This window comes from Lissotriton vulgaris, chromosome 7 (assembly GCF_964263255.1).
Source record: "Lissotriton vulgaris chromosome 7, aLisVul1.2, whole genome shotgun sequence".
NCBI classification, from domain to species: Eukaryota; Metazoa; Chordata; class Amphibia; order Caudata; family Salamandridae; genus Lissotriton; species Lissotriton vulgaris.
The window spans coordinates 87,185,555-87,210,351 of record NC_141695.1 but is presented as its reverse complement, the minus strand read 5'-3'; the positions used below and the strand labels follow the sequence as shown (position 1 = coordinate 87,210,351).

Below are 24,797 nucleotides of genomic sequence, written 5' to 3'. Positions count from 1 at the left end.
TCCCTGTGAGATAGCCCCTACAGGGCATCCCCAAGGGGAAAGCCAGGCATCCCGCCGCAGGGGGGCCGTTGTGGAGATTAAGCAAGCTTAATGCCCAGAGTTGCAGAGTGAGAACCCATGATTAGAGCAGGCACCGAAGCGAGAATTATCGAGTCCGTGGACATTTGAGCTCAAGACCCTGCCGCGTCAGGAATTGAACCCTGGTCCCGGGTCTGACCTCAGCTTCCGGGTCTGCCTGCTCTACACCGTGAGCCACACTTCTCCACGCAGGATTAGACTGGATGGCTTGGGGCAGAGCCGTTCCCTGCCCCACTTACACTTTAAAAGAGCTTGCCTCAAGCCCAATTAAAGGAACCTGACTTTTGTCACCCCAGATATCTTGGACCTAGCCAGTGGAAGGAAAGAACTTTACAGATCCGGATAAGGGTTAGATAGGATTTCCTCCCACATACAAAGACTGGCACCAGGTATAAAGAATGGACCCTCTGAATACTTCTTCAATGCTCTCCTGGACGTATCATGGACTTCAGTAGGACCTCCCTGCCATCCGAATTCTGTGATGCTGCTACAGAGGACTGCCCTGCTGCTTGAAGGACCCTTGGTGGTGGTGTGGTAGTACTTCTCTGGAAAGCATGTGACTTAAAAAAAATTATTGAATGTACCCTGAGAAATGACAGAAGACTGGGACCTACTTGTCAGTTGATCTGCCCATGGGTGCATCACTGGGCAGCCTGACTTCGTCGTAGCTCCTGCTACCTTCTTCGCAGCAGAAAATACTGTCCTACGGGACCTCTCAGTGTAGGTATTCAGCCCAGTGGAGCACTCTTTAGAAATATTTTGTAGCTTTGTCTAACTGGAAATTTTCAACTTCCGAAAAGTTGATTAAATCTGAAGGTAAAAATCTTTACTGTAACTTTGTCCAGCAGCTCCTCAATGAGGATGCCTCCTCCTTGCACACTGCCTGTTGCCTGGCCCCACTGAAATGTACCTTCTCAGAACCTTTTTTCATAAAAGGTAAGCCGAGACCAGGCCCAATGCACCCCATCTTTCTTACCAGCGCTCTATGGAGGTTGCCTTTAACTTTTGACTCTGACTGTGTTTCGCTCGACCAGATATCCGTGGTTGGTGCTTTGATCTTTTAGGCACTATTTTACCCTAAAAACTTAAATAATTCCTAACTCCTGATCTACTGATGGAATTTAGTTAGTTTTGGTGCCACTTCCTTTATTAATATGTACCTAATTGGTTTAGGATTTGTCTTGTGTAGTGTTGCCCTTCCCTCCTTAATTTGGTGATGCACTAGGTCTCTCTATATATTCTTGGTTTAGTTTCACTCTTTTCTACCTGACTTCGCATTCGCTGTGGCCTATGTGTGCATCTTTTCCTGCCCACTTTGGTTTTCCTTCAGGTTCTGGCTTATTTACTTTTCTACCTCTGCACTGTGTGTTTGTATAAGTCTTCATACATCCTAAAATAATGGAAGTGCAGATTTGAGCATTCTCTGAACATAAGACCAGGGCAAAACTGACTTTCCTTGCATACTTCTGAAGCTTCTTTTCACTCAGATGAATCCAACAGTAAAAGAAAATAAATTACAGGTTCTCATCTGGAACTCACAGCAGGAAAAGCCATCAAGGCCAAATGAGGGGTAATTATTCTTCCAACATCATCCTTGAAGCAATTACCAATATATATGATGTTACTGTTACACTAGTGCATAACCTTCATGCATTCTAAATTTAAAGATTAATAAAAAAGGTGGCTACCATGAGTTAGGTTAGCATCAACATTCCTTCTGTGAATTGTAGGGTTGTGAGATACAGAACTGTTACTTGGATTGATACTTGTCTGGCAAAACATTCTTTAATGAACAGCATATAAATCCCAACAACCCTATCTATCTGAATTCACCATACCTATTATTCAAACCATAAACAATATTGTTTCCCGCCTTTTGATTTTTTTTGGTTAATTCTGTGCAGGAGAAAGCTTGGCTTTTCCATACATTTGTCATTAATATTCTTGTAATTACTTTAGTTAAACAAAGGGTCAGACACTTTTAATAGGTTAATATATAAAGGCATTAAGAACACTAAACTAAGCTAAACGTTCATTAACATCTACTGTTGGTCTTACATTTATTTTCAAAAACTGATTAGCTGACTGCCACCAAAAGTCCAACCAACCGTATGAGAAAAACATTTGGATAGGGTTTGAATCAACGCCACCTCTACTTGGACATTTGTACTTTGCAGATAAAAAAATCTTTCTTTAGTTGTTTGGAGCATAATAAATATGATGAAGCATCGTCAATTATTGGCATCGGTAATATGGTGGATGTGGTTTTACAAATTAAGGCTATTGAGTGTGTCCACATATTTTTGGGGATGACAAGTCACTCATTTTTCACTAATTTTTCAAATCCAAAATACATAGGCTACCAGTTTGTGTAACTTATGATGGAATTTAAGTATTAACATTCTTTACTATTCCAAAGAGTAAATAGCTGCTTCAAAATTATGCATTGATTTCTTCATATGTCAAAATATTTAATGTCTTATCAAGATGTGTTTAACTTTATAGCAATGCAAAACCATGTGCTCTTTTTGAGCTCCTTGGTTCACCTAATTATAGTTTTAAATAGTGGCAGTATTGTCTACCACATCCTTTAAATAATTTCGCAAATTCCCCTGGACTCAGATTAACAAGCAACATGAGATTTGATACTGCTTTTCCTACAATTCAGTATGCTGAGTAAAGTGTTGATATCTAATTTACCTTTGTAAATAGGCCCTTTAGTCTTATCCCCCATTTACAGACTTTATTTGTAAATTGAATTGAATATAGAGATTAGGTACTCACTTATTTTGTATGTCTTTATTCTCCATCTGTCCTCTTTAGGTCACGCCTACGCAGCGCGCATGCGCTGCCTAGGAGAGAGATCTTTAGCCATCGGCAGAGCTTTAGGGGCAAAAACATGGACGCGTTGCATTGCTTGCAATGGCTACGCGTGCACGTCTGGCAATTCCCTTGTGGAAGTACGCGGGGCCATATGGTCGTAATCATCGCGCCTTGCTGTACGCTCCCACAGGGAATCACGCAGGCCCCCTCCCCCTGCTGCTGTGCGAGGCGCGCGCTTGTGCTAGTTTGTATTCTCTGTGATCGATCTGTACGGCATCTCAGTGGGTTAAACCCACCACTGATATCCTTGGGCAAATTTCCAGTAGGCTCTGAGGTTCATTTCCCTACTGGCTTTCTGAGCCTTTCGTCCAGATATGGTTCATTGAATACCTTTCACAGAATTATCATAACCTGTTATTTCCAATGCTTTGCAGCGTCAGGTGCTAACCGAATGCATTATTATAATTCAACTCCTAACAATACATTTCCTCCTATTGTTTTTCATTCGTCTTTAGATTGAGTAAAAGCTATTGCCTTCTGATTGCTGTTTTGGGTTGTATTTTCACCCATATGCTGACCGCTGACTCTGTGGCGGGTGGGGCGCCTGTTCTGTTTGTCTTCTGTTTCTTTTCGACAGAGTTGCCTTACAACGCGTCCCCGAGCCATCCATCCTGGTAGCCTGTTTCCGCGTAGAGCTATCATACTGTTAAGACATTGTTTCTGTGGTTTCCTGTTTGAAGGGCAGTGTGCGATGACCGATTCCGCGCACGTCTTCGTTTCATGCCTCCATGTTGTTTATCGATTGTGCAGGGCTCCTTGCCTCAGAGGGAAGAGCGCTGTGATCTGAAGGATTTCTGTTAATTGGGTGCATGCACAGCCCTTTGTTGGTATTGACCCTATGTACAGACTCAATTTCCTGACCACTGAAAGGCAGGAAAGTTACTGTAGAGGCACTTGGGGTGGAAGGTCTAAAGAGACTCCTCTTTCTCTTAAACCCTGGTTTACAGTGCATGAATTACGAGGTCAGGCTTTATGCTGGTACATTAAACTACTCAGCACCCATCTAACCTACCTCATTTCCAACTTCTTTTATCCACTGTAAACCCAATTGTAGAGTTGTTTCCAGTTTTACCTTGGATATGCCTACCTTTTGTGTGTGTAAGAGCTGGATTTCTCGACTTTGGCCCACTTTGCACCTAACACTGACCAATTGAAATAAGCTGTAGCAGGGTAGCCCATCAGTTTGCTTCTGCTAATGCTTTCTCTGAGATTACCTTCCAAGCCCAAAAACGTTTTGTTCCTGGGTACCAATGTAGTTAAAATATGCAGCATTGCAGTTGTACAGTCTCTTCTCCTCTTTGTCCTAAGGTTTTATTACTTTTTTCACCTAGACAAAAAATTGAGAAAGGGACAATGTGTAGTATAGACCTTACATTATTGGTGCAAAACAAAAAAAACCTTACCACTTCCGGCCCCTCTACTGATATGGTGAATTTAGGGTAACTTTCTGGCAGTCATGGAAAGATTTTTCAAGCTGAGCCCCTTTTTAGGTCTCGATTTTAATAGCTAAATTGTCAAACAGACCTGTTGCCAGCAATAAATATAGAGTAGACTTTGGGTTCACTGATCTCAGCTACTGCTTTTCTTCAACCAGCCTCTATCAGCCATTGGCTTGAGACTTTGCCAATCATGTTGGTAGAAAAATTATAAAGGTACTCCTTTCAACAATGACCTCTGGCTGTCTTAGATGCATGTGCAAGTGACAGAGAGGCAAAAATATGCATGTGCCAGGCATGCACCTCAGCGTCATTTCAATGCTTGGGTATTAATTTATTTTCAATAACCTTCTTTCTGGCAATTCTAATGGACCAGTAGTGTCTACATTTCTATTCTCCTTATTGATGGTTGTGTGCTTGTTGTGCTTTTAAAGTGTCTGAAGCCTTGTTATCCACATGGGTTTTATTCACCCATGTATATTGTGCTGCACGAGAAACCAGCCTTTGGGATGAGTGAAGAGCTGGGAGCCACTCTCTTCCTTTGCAGGTGATGTGGGTGTTTCTTTCTGTAAAACCCGGTTTCATTTGGGTTGACTGAAGCATTGGTTGACATCTCAATGTAACCTCCTCACTCTCCCTAGCTACCCTCCCTCCTTGGTTCAACCTGGATGCAGTCCTCGACCTGTCCCCTACCTCCCTCTGCCATGAGAAGCGCGTTGTGGGCCCTCGCGACCCTCCTCTTGTGGGCCCAACTCTGACCTCCCTCATTCCTAATACCACTTTTCCCCACTTCTAGTGCTTTTCTCTCCTATCTCTCTCCCATATTCCCAGAAATGTGCGCATCTTACATCAGTTGTTAGGGCGTAGCTGCCAATTTTCACAGGTCCACCATGAAATGCTGGTCTAGGTCAAACTTTTTTCTTCTAATTCGGCGACTTGTAGGCCCACTTAAGGTGTTGAACTGAAGTATACAGAACAAGCATTGGCATAGCCAATAGGTCTCGCCTTTGGGACCTTATAAGTGTTTAGCCATGCAACAGTTGATGTTGTTTCACCAAGGATATTTTGCTGGATAACTAAACACTTATAAGATTCCAAAGGCGAGACCTATTGGCTATGCCAATGCTTGTCTTGTAAAGTTTATGGAATGAAGTAGTTTATACCAGTAAAATTTTGAATGGTTTTTAACAGTCCTTTTTATATAAAAAAGATATACTAGGATAACAAAAAAAAAACCCTTTTTAATAAGCAATTGTACTAATTTCTACTCCTGACGTATTTTGGGTTTACGGTTTCGGCCTTGTTTGAAATAATTTTGAACCCGGTTGTAGAGAGACAATATGCATGAGTGCGTATAGGTGCTTATTAGTGAGTGTGCAAGAACCTAAGGAAAAACTTGCTTTTTACTCATAGGCTTTGTGGTTCGTAACTCACATTTGCTTGATTTATATTTGCTGGCTTTATTTGTTTTAGGCTGTCCACCTTGATTTTGTCTCTCCAATGGAGTATTCCTTGTTTACTGTATCCTTCCGAGTACTTTATTTCTGTCAACAGGCCTTAAATCTTGTTCTTTTGTTGTCACATTTACTGTGCATTCAAAGATAGAGGTCAAATGTCAGGGTCTGTCTTCCGAGGGAGCTTGGTATTTACTCAGATTTGAGAGGTCTTTTTGGCTTGCTGTATGTGCTAAGTAGTTTTTTTGTTATGTTCTACAGTACTTTCAAGTGTCCATGGCTTGCTGCTTCCTGAGTTTCTGTGGCCAGACCACTGATGAACCTTTGCTTGTCTGCTCTTAAGCTTCTCTTTGCTTCCTTGTTGGTTTTGGTGTATTTGCCTGAGCTTTTGCTTTTTTCTCTTGTGCGGCTGGTGTGGACTGCAGCTTTCTTTTCCTTCCTCTCTTGGATTTTTGCAAAGAGTCTCGGTGGAGATCCATTCTTAATGCTGCTGTTTCTAGGGACCTAGTACATCCTGGCAGGTTGCTGTCACTGTTTCTTTGATCTTCTCCCATTGACTTTCTACTGGGTCTCTGTCGTCCTCTGGTTCTCGCAAGACTTGAAAATTGTATTTGAGGTTGATTGAGTATTCACTCCATTTCTGTACATCTTTGAGGAGGGTGGTGGTATATCGCCGGCGTAGGTTTGTTGGTTCCATCCATACATTCATCAGCTTTTGCCTGGCCATGACAAGATGATGGTCTGATGCCACATCACTCTCGCATCCTGCTGGAGCAGAAACTTAGAGGACAACAGTGACCACCACGAACAAAGTCCAGACCTTCATCACGCTTGCCTGGGGAAAATCAACCTATGGCAGAAGACTTTCCAACTCCCTGCTCATAAAGAAATCATGAAAAGACGCTGGGGCTGTGTAGGTCACACCCTCCACAAACTCGCAGCAAACACTGCCACTCAAGGCCTCATCTGGAATCCTCCAGGAAAAAGAAAAAAAGGAGGGCCAAGAAACACCTGGTTGAGGCCTCAAGGCTGACTGCAAGGAGATGGGTTGCACCTGGAGTGAGATTGAAAGAAAAGCCCAGGACAACGATGACTGGAGAGTCCTGTTAGACTGCTTATACCCCAAGATGGGTAGTAGGCATAAGCAAGTAAGTAAATGAACTGTGCAGATATTTCAGAATATATCTGAATTAGAAAACCACAAATGAAGCATTTTTGGGCAATTCTGAAGTGTGATAGAAACCAATATCTTAATACGATAAACAAAACTGTATAATTTTATCAGTAAAACTGTAAGTCTGTGCAAACGTAATGGTCGTTTCAGTTGAAGATGTGTTATCATTAATGGCAGTGTGCTACCACATCTTGCATACTCTACTTTAAGCCACTCAACTCTATTCTGCGCAACTCCACGTCACTGCACTCTACTCTGCCCAACTCCATTCAATGCCTCTCTACTCCACATCTCTACTCTGCTCCACTCTACTCTATGCCAATGCACTCTAAGCCACCTCAATTCTACTCTTCATCACTGCACTCTACACCCCTCCAGTCTAGGCCACTCCACTCTACTCTGCACTACTCCTCTATACGCCACTCTGCACTCTACTCCAATGCACTCTACGCACCTCGACTCTACTCTTCACCACTGCATGCTACACCCCTCCAGCCTAGGCCACTCCACTCCACTCTACACTACTTCTCTATACGCCACTCTGAACTCTACTCCAATACCCTCTATAGACTGTGTACCACTCCTATATGCAGCACTGCACTCCAAGCCACTCTAACTCACGGGGCTTCATTCTACCGGGACACAATCTACTCTACACCACTGCACTCCATGTCCTGCCCTCTACTCCACTCTGCACCACTACATTCTACTCCACTCTACTCTTTGCCACTGCACTCTACATTGCACCGCTCCATGCCACTCTGCTCTGTACCACTCTGCACTACACCACTCTGCACTACACCACTGCACTCTACACCATCCTACTTAAAACCAGTACACTCTATGTTAATCTACCCTGCACCACTCTATGCCATTTCACTCTATGCCACTGAACTCTACACCAACCTATTTTGCACCATTGCTATTAGACTTGGCATCTTAAGTGTGGTTTTCCCTGGCTTTTTGCCTCTACCTCCTGCATTTTTGAATTTAGTTTTTGCTGACTTAGATGCTTTGGGCACTTTGCCACTGCTGATCAGTGTCAAAGTGCAAGTGCTCCCTGTATAAATTGCTGTTACAATTGGTTCGCCCTGATTGGCATATGTGATTTACTGGTAAGTCCCCAGTAAAGTGCACTGAAGTGTGCCAGCAGAGCCGTAAATGAAATGCTACTAGTGGACCTGCTGCACTGAGTGTGCCACCAACATGAGTAGGTATCTCAGATCTGCCACTTCATTGTCTGTGTGCAGTTTGTTAACTACCATGTCGACTTGGCAAGTGCAACCACTTGCCAGGCCCTAACCTTCCCTTTCCTTACATGTAAGGCACCCCTATGGTAGGACCAAGGAACCCCCATGGGCAGAGTGCAGTGTATGTGAAAGGTATGACATATACTGGTGTGTGTGACATGTCCTGATAGTGAAATACTGCTAATTTTGTTTTTGCCTATTGAAAGACTATCTTGCCCTATAGACTAGAATGGAAAAATGCATTGTAACCTCATACAAGTATAACTTCCCGATGGGACAAGATAGAGAAATAAAGTTTAGGCACTCTGTACTCTGAATTTAAAAACACATCTTTTAGTAAAGATAGTTTTTAAACAAGGAGTTTAAAAATGCCACTTTTAGAAAGTAGGTATTTGCTTGTTTAACCATTCTGTGTGCCTTAGCCTGTTTGTTTATTGAATGTCTGGTTTTAGAGTGACAGGGGCTGGGGATGTGCATTCACTGTAGCCACTCGGGGTGTTTAGGTGTGCCTGGCCCTTCCTCGATGACTCGGAGCTGAACTGAGTAGGGCTTGGCTGCATTTAGAGAAGTGGGAGAAGATTTCCTTGCACCTGAATAAGGCCTGGCTATCTTGCACAATGCTACCTCCACCCCCTGAGGTCCTACTGCACCAGTGAGGACAGAACTGGTTTGTATTGGGCTCAGAGACCCTTGTAGAAAGAGAACAAAGACATTTTGGGGTAGAAGTATTAGACCTAAAACCCAAGAACTTTACATTACTAATAGGCTCAAGAGGGACCTTTGTCAAGGAGGAAAGCTGCAATGCTGTGAGAAGGAATACTGCCCCTTTGCTGTGTGCGGTGTGGGGTTGGCTTGCAGTCGCTGTTTCTGCAAAGGAGAGGACAAAGACTGGAACTTTGCTTTGAACCTGCTTTAAGAAGATCTCCAAGGGCCTGTGTGTGCTGACTTACTGTTCTGAAGTCTCAGGGTCACAAAGAATTCACCCCCAGCTCCCCTGAACTCTGTTGCTTAGTATTCTGACCTGACAGGAGGTGCCTGTTCAAGTTCTGGGCCTCTGGAGGTTGTTCCTGCTTTTGGCAGCTGGAAGAAACCTAAAGAACTAAAGAATCGATGCATCGCTCTTCTCAATCAATCAGAGTACTTATAAAGCGTGCTACTTACCCGTGAGGGGAGGGGAAGTGGAGGGGGGGGGTTCAGCTACTGCTCGAAGAGCCAGGTCTTGAGGTGCCTTCTGAAGTCTGCCGTAGGTGGGTAGGGAGGATGTTCCAGGTCTTGGCAGCGAGGTAGGAGAAGGAGCTGCCGCCGGAGGTCGTTCGTTGGATGCGGGGGATGGAGGCGAGGGCGAGGCTGGCGGAGTGGAGCTGGCGGGTTGGGGAGTGGAAGCTGACACTGCTGTTCAGGTAGGCTGGTCCGGCGTTGTGGAGTGCTTTTTGTGTGTGGGTGAGGAGCTTGAAGGTGATCCTCTTGTCGACGGGGAGCCAGTATAGGTCTCTCAGGAGGGGTGTGATGTGGCTGCGGGGGGCGTTGACGATCAGTCGCACGAGGGTGTTTTGGATGCTTTGTAGTCGTCGTAGGTGTTTGGCTGGGATTCCTGCGTAGAGTGCGTTGCCGTACTGTTGACTGCTGTTGACGAGGGCCGTTCTTCTTGTTTCGGTCGGGATTCACTTGTAGATCCTGTGGAGCATGCGGAGGGTGTTGTAGCAGGAGGAGGAGACGGCGTTGACCTGTTTAGACATGGAGAGGAAGGAGTTGAGGATGAATCCTAGGTTGTGTCCATGGTCGGTGGGTGTTGTGCTGTTCCCAGTGTGGTTGGCCACCAGGAGTCGTCTTAGGCTGAGGGGGTGGGTTCTTGCAGCTGTTTTCCTGATGCAGAACCGCTGTGCGACTAGAATCTCAACGCATCACGCTGCACTGCCAAAACCAACGCAGTGCCTGTTGCAAGAACCAACGCATCGAGGGATCGTGGCTGAAGAGACCGAGGCAGCGCCGCTCGACGACATCGCATTGCCAACGCATCCCGTATTTCCACACATCGTACCTGTGCGGCAAGTTTTCACAACACATCACCCGTTGACCAGTATTGTCTTGGAGTCGACGCATCACTTCCCTCTACAGTCTGGATTTGCCGCATCACTTCTCCTGCGTGCAGCAGAACTGTTGCATTGTCACCCCATGGTCTCAGGAATTGACACATCTCTGTTTCTCAACGCTTCCCATCTGCGCAGCTGTTTGGACCTACCTGTGAATTTTGACTCATCTACAGGCACTTAGTGAGAAATCACACATCCATAGTTTTCAATGGACCCAGTTGTTTGAAACCTTTTTAAAGTCATATTCTTATTACATGTACGTTGAATTTTTGTTATTTTGATCTTGTTGAGTTTAGATAAAGATACTTTATTTTTCTAAACTGGTGTGACGTCTATTTGTGGTGTTATCACTGTATTGCTGTGTGTTTTAAGTACAAATATTTTACACACTGCCTTTGGGATAAGTCTGTCTGCTCGTACCAAGCTACCCAGGGAGTAAGCAGGGGTAATCTGAAGTGTGTATCCCCTTTACCCCAACTAGAAGCAAGGGTACCTATTTGGACAAAGGTACCTACCTCTGACAACTAGAGATCCCCTTTTCTAACAATTGCACTCTATGCCACCGTACTCGCCCCCACTGCAATCTACTCTGCACCACTCTGCTTTACGCTACCCTGTGCCAGTGAGCTGTATGCCACTACGCTGTACGCCACTCTACTTTGTATCACTGCAGTCTATGCCACTCTCATCTACTCTACACCACTGCACTTTACGCCACTCTGCTCTATGCCAGTGCACTCTCCCCTGCACCAATCCACTCAACACCACTTCACACTACTGGAATCACTGCAGTCAATGCCACTGCACTTCAAGCCACTCTCATCTACTCTACACCACTGCACTTTACGCCACTCTGCTCTATGCCAGTGCACTCTGCCCTGCACCACTCCACTCAACACCACTTCACACTACTGGAAACAATCAACTCTATGCCACTGCAATCTACTCCACTCTACGCCACTGCATTCTATACCACTGCATTGTACCCTGCATCAGTGAAATCTACCCTGTGCCACTATACGCCACTGCACTCTACACCACTGCATTCTGTGCCACTTTACTCAAACCAAAGCCCCATACACCACTCTACTCTGCACCACTGCACTCTACACCAATACATTCTACACTACTGCGCTCTACTCTGCACCACTGTATACTATGCCACTCTAAACTGCATCCCTCTGCTCTGCATCACTGCACTCTACGCCACTGCACTCTACACCACTGCATTCTACGACACTCTACAACACTTAATTCTACTCTGCACCACTCTATTCTATGCCAATCTACTGCACTTTATGCCACTGCACCTGATGCCCCTATACTCTACGGCAGTGATTCCCAAACTTTTTACTCCTGAGGACCCCCACTGAATCACTACTGGAAGCCGGGGACCCTCAAGCAATTTGTACAATTTAAATTTCTTTTTTAAAACACCTTTTGAAGCAGAGGCAATTTCTGGAAGGAGACTGCCTGAATTGGGTCTATTAGCATGGACATATATGCATACAGCAGTGTATTATTTAGTGGTACAAGTCTCCTGCTCTCAGCCATAGCAGCACCTCTACATTCTCATGCCAGAGCCGTGGAGTGGTGACCCTTCCTTACAGCAACCGATTGAATGATTGTGAATTATTAGCATTTTTACTGATTCACAGTTTAAGAAGATCTAAAATATTATACAATTATGAAGCATTTTATAATAAAGATATGCCCCAAGGAGTAACGAATATTGTAAAAATTCTAACAAGATAGTGCACAAAGCGATGTCCAGTGCACAGAGCAAATTCAAGGTCTATATAAGGAGTTCATCATGGAAGTGCAAGGGGCGTGGCTTGGACGCCGAAGGAAATGGCGGCGTGAGCCCGGAGCTCTGCGCCCATTCCCCACGATCATCCTGCCTAAAGAAGCAAGGAGCCCAGGGAAGCCCCGGAGAAGAGGGGATCCGAACGCGGGGGCTCGAGGAGCGTGTGAGGAGCCGCCGACGGGGCTGATTTCCCGAGTGCAGCCGCTGAGGTTTGGAATCACCGGATCCGGAGCGGAGGGGAATCCAATATGGCGGCCGCGAGGAGAGGCTGATTGCGCTGCGGCTGCCCCGGCCGTTCATCGGAGCCCGGCTCTGCGGCTGGAAACTGCCGCTGGCTGAGGAAGGATAGCCAGGCGGTGTCCTCCGGGAGCTGGGGGACCAACGAGAGTCTCACCCGTGGCTTTGGGGAGCGGCTGGACTGGCGTGAGTGGAGAGACCCGGGCGGCTGCGCAGACTAGAGGGGGCCGACCGAGTGTGCCAGCAATCGGCATCGGCACCGGAACGGAGGTCGGACCGGGACCCGGGGGACGCCTCTGCCCTGAGCCATCCCCCCCCCAAAGAAAAACGGTGAGAGGAGAAGCCAAGCACTGGACCGGTGGAGAGGGGGGACGGACGGGGGCGGCAAGCGGCCCGGTGAGGCCCGAGCAACTCCCAGCGCTGAGCGGAACGCTGGAGGAGGGGAGAACAGGCACAGAGGCTGGGGCTGCCACCGTTACCCACCACGAAGAGCGGCATTGGCCAGCCCAAGAATTGCGGGGGTGCCCAGAATCCACGTAGGGACAGCTGGCTGAGGCCGATTTGCCCACGCCGGGCGACCTGCGGAGAACGGGGAGCAGTGACTGATCGCTGGTGATCGGGGGAAGGAAGGAGCAGGCGGGATCCCCCTGATAACCCCAGATATAAGCAGCGTAGTCCACAACTGAAACCGCAGCGATCATACAGCGGAGCTCCGCCGTCTGCTGGGGGAGCCCGCGGGACGGCAGGAAGCCTGCTTAGTAGCCGGACACTGGGCAGGGACTTGTGGCGAGACGCTGCGCAGCATGGGGAAACCGAGAGGCAAACAGGAGGGAATGGCGACCTTGGAGGCAGCAGAGGATGACTCTAACGAACCCAACTGACCTGCAGCGGCTGCAGGATCGCATCCTGGAGGCCATAACGGCCACGCGGGATACGTTGCAAAATGACATTGAGCATGTGGCGTCGGGGCTGGGCCTACTCCGAGCGGACCATGATAAGCTGGAAGACAGGGTGAAAGAAGCTGAGATCACCCTGAAGGACCTGGCTCCCGCTCATAAAACTCTGGAGAGCAAACTTACGGATGCCCTAGACCGAATCCAGGTCTTGGAAAGACGGGCTGAGGATGCAGAAAATGGAAGCCGACGCAGCAACGTGCGAATAGTAGGTGTTCCGGAAAAAGAGGAAGGGAACGACATGGTGACCTGTCTCGATAATTGGCTTAAGACTGTGATAGCACCAGAGGGCCTGTCGCCCTTCTTCACCTTGGAGAGAGCGCACCGGGTTCCGTCCGGACCGCCTAAACCTGGACTGCCACCGAGGCCAATTGTAGCCAAGCTGCTGCATTATAAGGACAGGGATCTGCTGCTACAAAGAGCCCGGGATGCTGGCCCATTTCAAATTGCGAATAACAAAGTCACACTATTTCCTGACTTCACATTTGAAACGCAAAGACTGCGGGCCTCCTTCTTAACGCTTAAAAAGGAGCTGCGAACCGAGGGGATCTCATACTCCTTACTATTCCCGGCTAGACTCCGGATAAGGGTGGACGACAAAACGCTATTCTTCAGCTCGGCAGCGGTCGCTTGGGACTGGTGGGAAACATACAAGGCGGGAACAGACGGCACCAAGGTCCAGGAGGAACGGGAAGAGGACCGAGAGCGAGCGCCGGCGGGCCTGCGGAAATCGCAGAGACTGCGCAAACGGAGACATGGGGCACGAAAACCGACTGCCTCACAAACCGAGGCTGAGCGCAAGGCGGCACTGCAAGCGGTGGAAACGATGGCACGAGCGGGGGACTCCCAGTCCAAATGGGGCATGGACACGGAGACGCATGCTTCGGCCTTGGGTTCGGAATCGGACCTGTCAGGGATCCATGATGCCAAAGGCCCGTCAGTGACGCCACAGACGTCGGAAGAGATCCTGAACATTTGACTTGCATCTAGCGGGTAAAGGGAGGGGCACCGGAGGGGACCCCCCCCCCCCCCGACTAGCAGGTATGGAGAATAGGGGCTGGACACTGGGCAAGCAGCTAGGTAATATCATTGGGGACCGGAGGAAGCTTGCGGCGATGGGCCACGTGGCTCCCTTCTAGGCAAGGCCACGCTCCATAAGCCCTTAAGGCACCCAGGGTTACGGCCGTGCATTAGTAGCCTGGGTTGGTCAGGTGCGGGAGTTTGGATGGGAACTGATATCTTGGTATTGGGGCCTGTTCTGGGGGTGGGGGGGAGTTGTACAGTTGGGGGCTGTTTGTATTCCTTGAAGTCGCCGACCCCGGAACGGTTAGGGGTTGGACAGTTGGGAGTTCAAGATTGGTTTTGGGGGGGTGCCACCATCCGCAGGGAAATGACAATGGAGGGGAGGCATTGCTTTGATCTAAGGGACAATGGCTAATGTGAATGTATTGAAATGCATAACCTGGAACGTGCGGGGTCTACACACGATGCAGCGCAGACACAAAGTGCACGCCTATCTACTGCGGAGAGGAATACATATTGCGCTTCTACAGGAAACACACATCATGAACCAGGAAGGGGTGGCACTACAGAGGAGATGGAGGGGGCAGATCTTTCATTCTTGTTACTCAGCATACGCTAGGGGAGCCTTGATATGGATCAGAGCGGGAACACCTTTTCAACCGACACGGCAGCTGATAGACCCGGAGGGGAGGTATGTAGTGGTGGAGGGTAAGCTGAGAGGCAGAGACATTGTCCTTTGTAGTGTGTATGCCCCGAATATAGAACAATTGGCCTTTTACGCAGGACTGTCAGGGACACTGGCGCGTTTCCTAGCGGGCCCGATCCTTCTGGGAGGGGACTTTAACTCCATAGCGGACGTGAATTTGGATAGATCTCACTCGCCCTTGAGGGACTCCCCTGTGCACCGAATCACCAAGGGTAGACTGGAGTGGCAGGAGAACTGGGGACTGACCGATGCATGGAGGGCGCAACATCCAACCGATCGTGATTACTCGTTCTTTTCCGGGTTACATGATCTCCACGTCCAGCTAGATGCGATCTTATGCTCTCAAGGCGTGTTGCCGGCCGTAACCTGGTCAGAGTATTTAACAAGAACAATCTCGGGCCACAATCCGCTCCTGATTCATTTAGCCTGGGTGAAAGGAGACGCCCCGGGTACCGACCTGGAAACTCAGGCCGTAAACTCTGGAGGATCCACTTTTTGGGGCGGCCCTGGAGGAGGGCATGATCCAGTATTTCACTGACAATGAGGGGTCAACAGCCTCTAGGGCAACGGAATGGGATGCCTTTAAGGTGGTGATGAGGGGACAATGTATAACAAAGTACGTGGGCACGAGGAGGGTGCTGCTAGCGGATCTGGATAGGGCAGACACTAAATTGCGAGAAGCAGAAAGGGGGCGACCTGGCCGCCCGGATCTCCAGGAGGCAGTCAGCTCGGCTAGAGAAGCGGTGGCAGTCGAGGTAGAGCGGCTTCGAGCTTTTGACCATCGGGCATATACGCTGCGATCTCATGTGGAGGGGGATAAGACAGGCACCCTATTGGCGTGGCTTGCAAACCCCGCGAAACGCTGCTCCCCCATTCTGCACATCACAGATGAGGAGGGCCACATGCACTACACCCAGTCGGCCATAGTGGATGGTTTCCAAAAGTATTACGAGGGCCTTTATAAAAGCGACCAGGGCGACAGGGTGGATGCGGCAGCGGCCTTCCTAGATGGCCTTACCCTGCCGCAGCTGGATGAGGAGCAGGCAAAGGAACTGGGGAAAGATATAGACTTGGGAGAGATCAGAGGAGCCATCAAGTAAATGGCCCGCAACAAGACTCCGGGAATAGATGGGCTGCCCATTGAATATTATAGCAAGTATCTGGACATCTTTGCGCCGCGACTCCTGTCCGTATACAAGGAGGCCAGGGCTGCGGGCCAACTGCCTCAGTCAATGTGAGAAGCAATAGTGACACCGATTCTGAAACCCGGTAGGGAGAGTAGCAGCCCCGCGTCTTACAGACCGCTCTCCATGCTGACCGCCGACTATAAAATCTTGAGCTCTATACTGGCGGCGAGGCTCTTACAGCATATGCCTAACTTGATCCATGAAGATCAGAACAGTTTTATCCCTGCCCGGAACACGACTCTCAATATTAGACGGCTCATCCGCCTCATGGAAGACTCGCAGCAGAAAGACAGAGCCCCACTGGTCCTCTCGGTTGACATCGAAAAGGCATTCGATAGTTTAGAATGGGACTATCTATACACGGTACTGGAACTCTTCGGTTTGGGTGAAAGTTATATCTGATGGACGCGGGTTCTTTATGCGGCTGCAGTGGCGAGAGTGAGGATCGGAACCTTGATATCTCACCAATACCCGGTGGAGAGAGGCACCCGACAGGGATGCTCCCTGTTCCCCCTCCTGTTCGCGCTAGCGATCGAGCCGCTGGCGGCTGAGGCCCGAGCGGGGCGATATTTTGCAGGTGTGCAAGCCAGGGATGGGCAGCAGTTTATCTCACTGTATGCCGTCGACCTCCTGCTGTTTCTTGAAAATGACGCAGCAGAGCTGGAGGGCGCAGAAGGAATGCTAGGACGATTTGGTGAGCTCTCGGGGCTGAAGGTTAATTGGACCAAGACGAGCCTGTTCCCGATGCTGGGGGGCACCGCCCGGCCTGACCACCGACCAACGCTTACTTGGGAACCGACTTGTCTCCAATACCTCGGAGTTCACATTTATCACTCAGCCGCGGACCTGTTCGAGGGTAACGTAGGGCGATGCGCGCGGGGGCTGAAGAGCAGTATGGCCTTTTGGGCCACGCTTCCGCTCTCTATTGCTGGCCGGATAGCCCTCTTGAAGATGGTGGCGCTGCCGCGTTTGTTATATTACTTCCGCACGCTTTCGATCTGGATCCCCAGCTCCTTTTTCCGACAACTCAGATCCCAGCTATCCGCATTCCTCTGGGGAGCGGGTAGATGTAGGGTGGCATTGGCAACGCTCACCCGCCCGAAAGAGGAGGGGGGACTTGCAGTCCCGGACTACGAGCTCTACTATCTCGCTGCCCAATTGCAGATCTTCACGCAGGAGGTGGCACGAGTGTATCGAGGTCCGGAGGGCGACAGGCTGCGAGGCACACCACGGCACGTACTGGCCTATATCGCCTTGTGGCAGAAAATTGCTGTTCGGGACTTGACCCTTGAGCAAAGCACGTTTCGGCAGTGCTGGAACGGGGCGCAGCGGCGAGCGGGAGTACGACACCCATATGTTCCGGAAATACCGCTGGGCATGCTGACGGCGCTGCCGCATGGGGGCGATTGGTCGCGCCTGCAGCAATGGGAGGCGGCGGGGATAGAGGTATTAGGAGATATTTTTGAAAACGGAGCGCTCCTCCTGTTTCCAGCCCTTCAGGAACGCTTCGACCTCTCACGGGGGGTTACCTCCTTCACGCAGCGGTAATATGGGCGATTCAGAAGCATTGGGGAATGGGGCTAGCGGAGCCTGAGACGTCTATGGCTTGCCAATATACCAAGATGGCAGCGGGAACATTCAAGGCGGTGACTTGTTTGTATAACAGGATGCTTCGTGAACATTTGCCACCCCTCGAGACGTTAAAGGCCAAGTGGGAAACTGATTTGGGCAAGGACATCCCTGACACGACGTGGGCACAGCTCGTACGCCGGGCTCGTAACAGTACGAGGAACGCGAGGTTTCAGATCATCCACTATTATATATTGCACAGGGCATACATGACCCCCGGGAGGATGAAGAGGAATTTTGGCTTGTGCATATGTTGTGGTCTTGTCCGGCCCTCCGGGACTACTGGCAGGACATAGGAGAGACCCTGAATGAGGTGACGGAACGAACCGTCAAATTCGACCCGGCGGCGTGTCTCCTGCATTGGTTCCCTCATACCCCCAAAAACAAACTCTCAAGCAAATTCATTGATATGGGATTGATGGTAGCCAAACGGAAGATAACCAGAAACTGGAAGGCAAAAACGGATCCAACTCATAGGCGGTGGCACAACGAATTTTTGAAATGGGCGGTTTGGGATAGTACACATAGATACCAGATGGCACGCAGGACCACTAATACAAGGGCGCTGGAAATGGCAACGGCCTGGGAGGTACTAGTGCAGGCCCTCAGGGATAGCGGGGTGGTAGACAAGGTGGAGACCCTCAGCGCGGACTGGGCAGCAACTTAAACTAATCGAGAGGGAGTAGGACCAGTAGTCGCAGGAGAATTGAGATCATGCCTAGGCGCAGACACCAAGAGACCCTTCGAGCGGATGGTGGGGGGGGGAGGGAGGGGGCGTTTCACGAGTAAAGGAGGGGGGTTAAGGGGGGGGTTCTATAGGCCAGTTAGGAGAGGGATTAAAAGTAGCCACACACACACTACTGCGGAACGGTATTCCTGTAGCACTGACATCAGGCATGGGGAAGCTGAGGCTGTGTAAAATGGGATGAGAAATAACGTGAAACAGCACCCTGATTAATACTGTATATGCATGAGCAATGGCCTGAGCAATGTGTGACTACAATAAAAATGACTTAAAAAAAAAATCATGGAAGTGCAAGAGATGGCAGGAAGGTATCTGCACAAGAGGCATATTGTTTCAGCGAGATCATGGAACAATGCTATGTCATTTACCATAAACCTCTGTTACACATAATCTTTAGTCACAGACAGCAGAACAACATTTTACCACCATGGGGTGAGCAGTGCAGTTAAGGCATATTTCAGAGAGGCCTCGCGTGGCACCTGACATTACCCTCTCCTGTTAGGATGCCCACTGCCCCTTCCCTTGCCAACAACAAACTGCAAAGGCTACACAGAATAAGAGCTTGATATGTCTGAATATGAAAGCTTGACAGCACACATAATTCACCCAAGGGTTTGTGGAAAGTGAGCAATCAGACATCAGCACGAAAATCCTACTGCTGATCCTGGCTGCATCTATTTTTACCTGCCTGCCAAGTAAAGGTAACCTATGCACATGTGCCTTTCAACGCTTTATTGCTTTTATTGTATTGCCTTTATTTTCATTGTTGTGTCTGTGACTGCTGTTGTCTGTCTTCCCCTGCTGCCTGTACGTGGTCCGTGCCCCTTTTTGTTCCCTCTGTTCCCCTCGCTGTCCCCGTGCTCTCTCTGCCCGGTCTTTCCTTCTTTACCCCTCGCTGCCCCGTGTCTCTGCCTGATTTTCCCTTCTGTTCCCCTCGCTGCCCCCGTGCCTCTCTGCCCATTCTGCCTTCTGTTCTTAGCTGCCCCTATATTTCTGTATTCTGTATTTTGCCTCTGTGCCACTCGTTTTTTGTGCCCGTCTGCCCCCTGTTCCCCTCCTTTTTTGTGCCTTTCTGCCCTCTATTCCACTCTTATTTGTGCCTCTCTGCCGTCTGTTCCACTCAGTTTTTCCCTCGTTTTTTGTGCCTTTCTGCCCTGTTTCACTCATTTTCCTCTCGTTTTTTGTGCCTTTCTACCCTCTGTTCCACTCGTTTTCCCCTCATTTTCTGTGCCTTTTTGCCCTCTGCGCCACTCGTTTTTCCCTCGTTTTTTGTGCCCTTCTGCCCTCTTTTCCACTCGTTTTTTGTGCCCTTCTGCCCTCTGTTGCACTCGTTTATTGTGCCTTTCTGCCCTCTGTTCCACTCATTTTTCCCTCGTTTTTTGTGCCCTTCTGCCCTCTGTTCCACTTGCTTTTTGTGCCTTTCTGCCCTCTGTTCCACTCGTTTTTCTCTCGTTTTTGTGCCCTTCTGCCTTCTGTTCCACTCGTCTTTTTGTGCCCTTCTGCCTTCTATGCCACTTGTTTTTTCCTTGTTTTTGTGCCCCTTCTGCCTTCTGTTCCACTTGTTTCCCCAGCCGCTGTGCCCCCTGCAGCCCCGCCCCCCTGACTGCCCACTGCCCATTCGCAGCCTCCACCTCCCGATTGTATTGTTGTGGTCTCGCCGCCCCTGCGCCAACATTCACAGCTCTTGTGTGCTGTGAGGACGCATGGGCGTTTCATTTTTCACTATGACGACAGGCACTAGAGTCCTGCGGACCCCATGAGAATGTCTCACGGACCCCTGGGGGTCCGCGGACCACAGTTTGTGAAAAGCTGCTCTACGCCACTCTAATCTACTCTGCACCACTGCACGCAGAATGCCGCACACATAGAAAGAGGAAAAAAACAAGGTCAAAGAAAGATATTTCTTCTCAGTACGCCTCTCCTCTGGTGCGTTCCCAGTTTTACCTGTTCTTGTAAATCTGGGAATACGTCAAAATCTCACCCATGCCTCACCCATGGAAACTCCTCTCTGGCTCAGAGTAATAATGCAGCGATTTGCACTGGGCTAGATTACTAGAGATTTATCAAGCCAGCAGGGCCTCGCAAGGTGGCCTTGTGTGGCTTCATAAATCTGATTTTACCTTTGCTTCGAGGGGCTCATAAACATGCCCCCTAATTCTTTTTGCAGCGAGAGTTCTCTGGAACGACCAGCGTGGAGACCTTGAGGCACTAAAATAGGATAACTTCTTTTTGCCACTGAATAGGAAGGTGGTAACAACGGTAGGGATTTGGTCAGTGGTTGAAGTGGGCGGGATCGGCAGGGCACGGCTTGCCCCTACTTCTCAAATTTCACAGATTCCGTTCCCCTACTGTCTTATTTTAAACATGCCTTGCAGCAGGGTCGAAGTGGCAGGGCGGACAATTGTGCCCAAGGGGCCTGTGGCAGAGGCAAGCGTGTGGCAGCTTTTCTTAGTTTGTGGCTCAAGCAACCCTGTATAACTTGGTTCAACTTTCCAACCGTTTTCCAGCTTCAGGGTAATTTGACCAGGCAATTAATTGCTACTTGTGGAATTACAATAGACAACAGGAGGACACCCTTCACCTGGAGCACCTCTTTCATACCAGGCCCCCAGAAGGTGTCAGTGAGCCTTTGAGAGAGTTGGTCTTTTCAGCAGTGCAATTAACAAGTCGCCAGTGAGAGGAAGAAGCTTTTGTCCCCCACAGCAAGTCACAAGGATCAGACAGACACGCCTCAGGTCCATCAGACAGACATGCCTTGGGTGCCAGCTGCCAGTTTTCTCAGATTGAGGTTAGGAGTTTCATTTAAATACTGTGCAATTGAATGAGAGCAGATAACAAGAAACACTAAAGTTTTAATTAACTTTTCAATTTAAAGACAAATCTGACTCGAAACGGATGCCTTTTTAGCCATGAAGGTTTGCGAACTGCAATTGTGGGCCACTTTTTTTTTGAGTGCATGGACCACTTTCTCATCCCAATGTGACCCTGCCTCCCGGATGGTAGAAATTGCCAAGGCCGATGGTTAAGACTCAGCTTTTGTGGGCAGGCCGAACGGGCAAAGAAGGAAAAGGACTTTGTCTTTTCTTTCGTGTTCAGTTCCCCTGTCGCTGGCAGCTGCTACCCCCCTCTTTGTTCCCCTCTTCCTTCCCCTCTTCCCTCTCTTTCTGTCTTGCTTCTCTTTAGTTAGCTAAAGCCCTAGACTTCAAGAAACGGGTATTACCCTCTCTTTCCTCCTTTCGTTTATTTGCTCCCCTTTGAAATGGATCCAAAAAAGGAAAAAATTTTTGATGGAAACAGTGTCTTTTACTCACATTTTTCAAAATCTAAGTGCAGTCTTGGGGTGGAGAGAACTAAAACTTTCCAAATATTAAAAATAGATAACCAATTAATTAAAGCAAGACAGAGTGGTTGCAAGGTGACCATATTGATGTATTCCCACCTAAACACATTAGTGCCACTTTACAGTGTTTGCCAGTGAAGCGCTACTTTTGTTTTCTCCTCTCTCTTTCAACATTGTGTTCCCTTGGTGGGAAAGTGCACCTTTCCTGGAGGTACTTAAATACCTGTTTGATGGGTGAATTGGAAAACAAAAAGAGTACAGCGGCTGTGTGTTCACGAATGTGGTTTCTTTAAACCACACTGCCTATGTTTTGAAAAGATATATGCAATGGGCACTGAAATGAGTCCCTGTAGTCATGGCCTTAACTAATTATGTAAAAGCACTCACTAATTTCTGAATAATGAGTGTAAAAGGAAAAAGGTAACCAATTGTTCCTGCTTACATTTCACATGATTTACTTAATCTTGCATTCCCTATGAGTATTTGCTTTTTCTAGATGTTGGTAATTTTTTTTAGGCAGCATATTGCTCTTGTCTAGTGCGCAATTTGGATTAAGTCACATCCAGTTGTTTATAGCGGGTCAGTGCAGTGCAAGTTTCTCTAAGTGGGACAGTATGGTGTTCAGTGGGGGACAGGGTGTGGCACTATTGTCAGATCTGCTGGATTTGGAACTGGGGAACCAGGTTCAGCCTTAATGACCAGGCTCCAAGACCACTCTCCTGAGGGAGCACATTGAATGCAAGACCTTCGAAGACCTGGAGGCACAGCACCAGCAGGTGGACCCTAGCGGTGGCAGGTGTGGGTTGACCTTGAAGGGCTGTCCACCAAAATCCATGAAGTTCACCTCCAGTCTTGCGGTCCGGACTATTAAGCAGCACACCATAGAGTGACAGTGACTCTGCCACTGAGGTCACAGGACCCTTGAGCAGGGTGCTCTAGGGCAATGTGACCACACGGATGCTGACTTCAGGTGGGGACGTCGTGTTTGTAAGCATAATATGGTTTTAAAAGCACTTGCTGCCTTGTTCCTGGCCTCCCAACAATTTTCGTTAACAATGATAATGTTATGATAACTCCAGTGATTAATGTTCTTAGTAGAGAGAGATGGTGGTTTATCTAGTGGAAGTTTTGACTCATGGAACGGAAGCTCAGAGGGTTAACGTACCTGCCGCTAAGAACATGTATGATGCAGTGCACATAATGTAAATAGGTCAGTGGGTTCCTGCTTTTGTCAGAGAGACCCTATTGCTACTTGCCGTTAATAAATTAAAATCCTAACATAAAACCGTGAGCTATTAACTGTCATGGAAGAGCTGCATGCAAATTGCAAGGTATAAATTAGAGCGTTGTGGTTTTTCCCCAGTCTTTGATTATCCTAATGTTGCATAAAAGGGTTAATTTGGATTAAAATCAATTGTGATTATTAAAGAGAACCCCCAACCATGGTGCAAATATGGCAAGGCCATAGTTATGTAGAAAATATTTAGCAAACTAGGATATTTTGCCATTCATGTTTGAACTGCTCTTGTGGAAAAAGGGAGAAGTGCTGTAGACAGAAACTCCATGGTGGGGAGACAAAGGGCATGCGATTCCATTTTTAAGGATATATGAGACATTCTGGGATTGTAAACGTATCCCACTTTGTGAATGTATTTTCATGTCAATAACTCATATTAAACCTTAAATAAACGTGTATTTATCGGTTAAATTAGTAAAATGGGAAAAAATACAAAAAAGTGGGATATTTTCCTCTTTCTGCCACACTTCTGACTCCGCCCACTGACCAATCCACTGGTTATTCCTGCCCTTTGATGCTCCGCCCACAGTTCCCCTACTTTTTTCCCCCCACTTCGACCACTGGATTTGGTGAATTTTGACTGTTTTATGAGAAAGTTTTGTGTTTTTTTTGGGAAGGTACCTGGAGAGTATTTTACAGATACAAGCGGTATTTTATTTTTAATATCATTGTCAATGAAAAATAAATGGAAAAAATGCGAAATCTGATATTTTTCCCCCTTTATAATGCAAACAGCAGATACTATGAGAATTCAAGTTAAAAGCATTTTAGCGCAGTTTGTACTAGTCCAACATAAAGAAGGAATTGCAGTGCTGAAAAGACTGGACAGGATGTTACACGAAATAATTGTCAATTCCGTTTGGAATCCGGAATCATGAACAAGTGAACAGTTTCTCTCTCAAAGGATGGACTTGTAAAAAAGACGAAATTGCACCGCAACCCTATTGCAAAGCAAAGCCGCGCGGTCCCTGCGCTGCGTGATTCAGAGCAGCCTGTGGAATGTTGTTACTGCCCTCGGGCGGCGCGTGCCGGTCTGACAGCCCGCGCCCGGTCCGGTGTTTGTTTGGGTGACGCTTCTGTCTGCACGTGAGCGCTTCAGAACATTCATGGCGCATGCGCGCTGGAGCCGACTCTTGGTCTGCGCATGCGCACGTCACATACCTGGAAGTCGTAGCTTGCAAGAGCTTGTTGACTTGGAAGATCCTCACCCTGCAGACCGGGCTTCCTCGGTCGGCCCTGTCGGGCACCTGTCTGCACTACCGACTCCTGCCCCGGGGATCTATTCTTGTCTCTCCAGGAAAACCATCAGCTCGCTGGCCAGGGAGCTCACCTGTCAGAGGGCAATGAAAAGCAGGAAGGAAATGTCCCGAAAAGAGACAGCGCAGGTGAGCACTATTAAGTCTATATGGTGCATATATTGTAAATCCTCGGTCAGAGTTGTCATCATCATTAGCCTTGCTTATGTCGGGTAGGTCTGTGGATGTTGGTTGGTGAGGTGGGTGAGGCTT

The 24,797-nt window shown here is 48.3% G+C and overlaps 1 protein-coding gene across 6 annotated transcripts in view; it reads left to right on the top strand.

Moving 5' to 3' along the window:
• Nucleotides 1-24,797, top strand: part of LOC147700854 (uncharacterized) — a 167,359-nt gene that overhangs the window by 9,229 nt on the left and 133,333 nt on the right. For 2 of the 6 annotated variants that reach the window (XM_086929751.1, XM_086929750.1), the window contains exon 1: nt 24,455-24,674. The exons of 1 other annotated variant lie outside the window; for it this stretch is intronic. In XM_086929751.1, the coding sequence (XP_086785877.1) occupies nt 24,633-24,674 (42 nt within the window). In that variant the 5' untranslated portion in view covers nt 24,455-24,632. Of the gene's footprint in view, nt 1-24,454; nt 24,675-24,797 lie in introns of those variants that run through there. 3 more of the 6 variants (XM_086929754.1, XM_086929752.1, XM_086929753.1) reach the window with 3 other exon arrangements.